The following is a 5,000-nucleotide window of genomic DNA, read 5'->3' as shown; positions in this document are numbered from 1 at the left end:
ATTTATCCTGGAGTGCTGATAGTATGCGCTCACTCGTGAGAGATACTATCAGCACGACAAGATAACATTTGTATCCCAAAGCGGCCATGTAATGTTCTGTTTATTACATAAATATTGATGAAATGTCCAGATTAAAAAAATACTTGTTTTATTCATTTTCGAAATGGTGAAAAAGTGGTCACCAATCACCAAAACACGCATGCTGTTTAACATGAAGCAAGATATGAAAGTTTGGGAAAAAAATCATGATAATGTCAAATTGTGCAACAAAAATGTTAATGTAGTAGAGAACAATTATATTACAGCCGAAAAGTATCTTTCAAGGGAAAGCTTGCGTGTTATTGGCTAATGGTGTTAGTTACCATGTAGACACCTATATGGTCACAAGTGAAAGATAAAAATGATATGTTCACTGGGAATGGTAAAGACATGATTTTTTCGTAAGAAGGAAAATCCTGATATTTCATAAGTATCTATCTATAAAATACACATTTGACATCACTTATTTTAGTGCATGTTTGCCACAGCTATGGAGATCTCGGTAATAGCTGAATTTTGTTCAAAGGCTCTTCAAGTTTTCCTTGAGAGTTTTGCCTTCGGGAAAAATTCAAAGCACCTCGAGATTTTCAAAATTGAATTTACCATTCCAATGACTTTCAAGTATTGCAGTGATTGTGCATAACACTGTGTGCCGCAAACTAATTAATGTTTACCTGTTGTCAAAGTTGATGGCAGTACTAGTGCAGTTCCGTTGCTAGCACAGTAACGATAGTCGCAATATCTTGACGTAGGCAAAGGAGTCAGCTTATAAACGTAAAATCCACCGCAGTTGCGAACACTGATGTAAGTGAAGTCATGACAGCATCCGTAGTATCCATTGAAACACACCCTACGCACGACAGCGCCATCCTTCACAGAAGGGTGTCCTCCACTAAGCCAGCCTGGATATTCAGCACCACAAAGGGACCTCTCAACACAAGAATCAGCCATTTGATTTCCAGCCTCTCTGTCAAATCTGTACCAGCCAGACAGGGTGCTTTCGTTCATGCAACGAGCAAGTGACTGAAAACGGTTGTGTCTATGCGTTGTTGCTCGGTTGGCTTCCGTGAGCGATTTGTAGTTTGAACATTCTGAAAAGATTTTATTCGATATACTAAATTTATTGTCAGAAAAAGGCATCACTTCCAGGCTCCGAGTAACAACACTCGCACAAATAAGATGAAAGAAATGATATACAAGAGGACAGGAATGAGGCAAGAGAATCCAAGACGTGACTGAGCGAGGGCTGTGATGATATGTCGGCCAAGGAGTGATTTTCTAAACAAAAGGGATTCCATTTTAAACTGCAATTTAACGTGGGCGTTAGCTCGGTTTTTTTTATCGTTTACTTGACAGCTTAGGTATAAGAAATGAAGTCAATAGTGAGACACAGCCCTGTTCAATTGTCATTCAAACCTTGTCATTCTAGTAAAGTTCAATAGGCGTTCTCTGGTAAAAATTATTAAAAAATATGAGCTTTCGACAGCCAGTCTACTGTTTTCAACGGATAAACATAATTGATATTAACATGAAATGAACCGTTAAAACATTTAAATATAGAGAGTGATACGCATAAATTAAAAATATGTAAGAAGAATGTTCGGAGGAATGTTAAAAGTTCTTACAAAGAAGAGGTCAAGCATTACAGAATAACATCAATGCCAGACATGACAAAAAATTCAACAATTTAAAGAACTCCCACAACTTGCCAACTGAACTTGTGGACAAATACAACTGGGTCGTCAATCTCTCCAAGAAACCACCACAACCTGCCGAGCACTCGCTCTTGAAAAATGGCTCGAAGTTTGTCCCAACCCCGTTCAAAATTCCATACAAGGACATTGTCGCTGAAGTTGTGGCTGCTATTAACTGTCTATCCGAGGAATCTAAAGATCAAGTACGAACCTCTACGGCTGCAATGCTCCAGAAGGCTTGCTTACCAAATCACAAAAACATCTCAAAAGAAGAGACAAAAGCCTGACCTTAAGAGAGAGAACTCCAGAGTCATCATGAAAGCCGACAAAGGAAATTGCTTCGTTGTCGTGGATAGAGAAGATTGCGATAACAAAATGGAATCTCTCCTTGCGGACCGTAACACTTATGAGCTCATCACAAGATCCCGCCGAATCGAGCGTGACCGTAACACTACACTCTTAAATCTAAAGAAACAACAAAAGATCGATGACTCCACTTATTCCAAACTCAGAACCACAGATGGCATTCCACCTGCTATCCGCGGATCTATCAAACATCACAAAGAGGGCCACCCTCTCAGACCCATTGTAACATGTATTGGTTCTGCACTTTATAATACGTCAAAATTCCTCACCAACATCCTTGCGTCTATCCAAAATCGCAATGGCTACTCTGTTCCTAACTCACAGAGTTAACATCAACATCCAAGATGACGAGACTATGGTCTCCTTTGATGTGGTTTCTTTATTTACCGCTATCCCCGTTGACAAAGCATGTCACTACATCAGGAAGAAATTGGCAGATAATTCTTCGCTACATTCCAGAACCAAACTGGACATTAACGAAATAGTCTCCTTATTAAACTTCGTGCTGTCCAACAATTATTTTGTCTACAATGATAACATTTATAAACAAATCCATGGATGTGCTATGGGTAATCCTGTCAGCCTTGTAGTGGCCAACTTTTGTATGGAGGAAATCGAAGAAACAGCAATCAATTCAACTTCTGTCCCGCCGAAAGTTTGGAAGCGTTTAACTTATGTAAACGACAGTTTCTGCATTATTAAAAAGGATGCAGTTTCCTCCGTCCACAATTCACTGAATTCTATCTACCCGCATATTTCCTTCACTATCGAACATGAATCCAATAACCAGTTGTCATTCCTTGACACCCTCGTCTCACGCGATTCAGAGAAGCTCAATGTTGACGTCTACCGGAAACCTACATATACAGATAGATATCTCGATTTCGACTCCCACCACGACAAAAAATATAAAATCAGCGCTGCTGCGACACTTCTACACAGAGCTTTAAACTGACCTCCCCAACTCTGAATCTGGTAAAGCCCGTGAAATTGCTCGAATTAGCGCCGCACTACAGTCTAATGGTTACCCGCCAAAAATCACTACTGATATTATAAAACAGAAATCTTCAACACCGACAGCACCAACACCCGAGGAATTAATCAATATGTTCTTCAAATGGGCTCACCCAACGAATCGACAGAACGTTTCGAACCTTCCCTACATTAATGGTATTACTGAGCTACTCACGCGAATTCTTAAGAGCCACGACATTTAAGTCACCAACAAACCAATTAAAACTCTCCAACAGGAATTCCCCGCCCCCAAGGTTCGACCTTCTAAAGACGATCAATGCAATGTTGTTTACAAAATCCCTTGCGCATCATGTCCATGGAATTAGATTGGTGAATAATAATAATAATAATAATAATAATAATAATAATAATAATAATAATAATAATAATAATAAGTAATAATAAACTTTATTCAAACACAATGGCAATAGAATTAATGTGTTTTTACAAATAGTATATATATAATAAAAAAGTGCCCATATAATGTAATAATAAGATCTAAAAGTTACTACAATCTTAGTTCTCTTGGGACAAATGATTGCTGGTGTCTCACTGTACGTGTTAAGGGCACTTGATTACATTTTTTGTGTCTGAGATTATAGCTATGATCAGATTGTTTAAATACCGTAGAGTTCCGATAGTAGCGACCCTCGTTACTTTCGGAATTAGCAGCCTTTGGGGGTCGTAACTTTAGGGGGGTCGTTACTTTCGGGGGGTCGTTACTTTCGGGGAACAGAAATCGTTTACAAATAGCGCTGGCGTGAGTTTTTTTTCCCGAAATTTAAACGAACATAAAATGAAAAAAGAACAACATTTTGTTTGCATTCCACATGTATAGATTGTGTTTCATAAAAAGAAGGTAACAATGATAAATACGTACATGTACCGACAGCAATACTGTAATAAAATACCGTAAATCAATATCAACACCAATAAACAAAGGAGACAAAATTCGTCTATCCAGTTGCGACATGGGTGGGTTCCGGATATCTTCCTAGATTGTATTGTCAGTGGTCGGGACGAGTTGTATTAGTTTGTCTCTCAGTTCTTTTCTTAGACTTCTAAATCCTTTCTTGACGCCAATTTCATAAACGCAGGGAATCTCAATGCCTCCTCCTTGAACCCATACACCTTCTGGCGCACTCCTGCTTTGCCCAGATACACGGCAAGTCATCTTGATTTCCTTTTCCAGCAATGCCTTGTACAGGACCTCCGCTAGACTATCAGGCACGTGTCCAACTGTAGTGGCATCTTGTTCGCTGCCGTTTGTGTTTTTCATCTTCACCACTATGGCGTTTTGTGAATATGCGTTAGAAGGCTCGGGAATGCAGTTGCACACTTCATTAATTCGCGGATTAGACCGATAGCAATGATCTGATATCCAAGTCCCCGACAAGAGAAAGCAATGGACAAGGGAACAAAAGCTAGAGTTCATAGATCTGTACAAGAAATACAAGAACAAGGCAAAGGCCGCTAGAGAGTTCAAAGCTCGCTATAAGTTCGAAGTGAAAGCTAGCACGTATAATCCATGGATCAACCAAGAACATAAACTTAGAAATTCAAAGTACAAATGGAAAAAGGCAGGAGCTGGTCGGCATGCAGCTTTTCCTGACATGGAGAAGAAATTATTTGAGGAATTCCAGGAACTTCGTGGGAAAGGTGTCAAGGTTAAGGAATGGTGGTTCCGAAGTCGATGCAAACAGTTAATGGCAGAGCTGCATCCAGGAGTGGAATTCAAAATGTCAAACCACTGGTTTGATCGCTTTAAATCACGCTATGATATCAGCTTGCGGCGCCCAACAAATGCTGCACAGAAACAGTCTGAAACACTACGTACATCTATTCAACAATTTCACAGATACGTCAGAAGAACGGCAACACTTAAAG

At 39.6% G+C, this 5,000-nt stretch overlaps 1 protein-coding gene and 1 pseudogene across 1 annotated transcript in view; one reads left to right on the top strand and one right to left on the bottom strand.

The window, feature by feature from the left end:
• Positions 1-5,000, bottom strand: part of LOC138041857 (uncharacterized) — a 133,483-nt gene that overhangs the window by 8,955 nt on the left and 119,528 nt on the right. The window contains exon 10 of the mRNA XM_068887537.1: positions 714-1,130. Coding sequence (XP_068743638.1) covers positions 714-1,130 — 417 coding nt within the window. The remainder of the gene's footprint in view (positions 1-713; positions 1,131-5,000) is intronic.
• On the top strand, positions 2,455-3,316 carry LOC138041869 (uncharacterized; annotated as a pseudogene).

Source organism: Montipora capricornis, chromosome 3, assembly GCF_036669925.1.
Source record: "Montipora capricornis isolate CH-2021 chromosome 3, ASM3666992v2, whole genome shotgun sequence".
NCBI classification, from domain to species: domain Eukaryota; kingdom Metazoa; phylum Cnidaria; class Anthozoa; order Scleractinia; family Acroporidae; genus Montipora; species Montipora capricornis.
The sequence above is the reverse complement of the archived record's forward strand: the minus strand, read 5'-3'. Positions and strand labels throughout refer to the sequence as shown.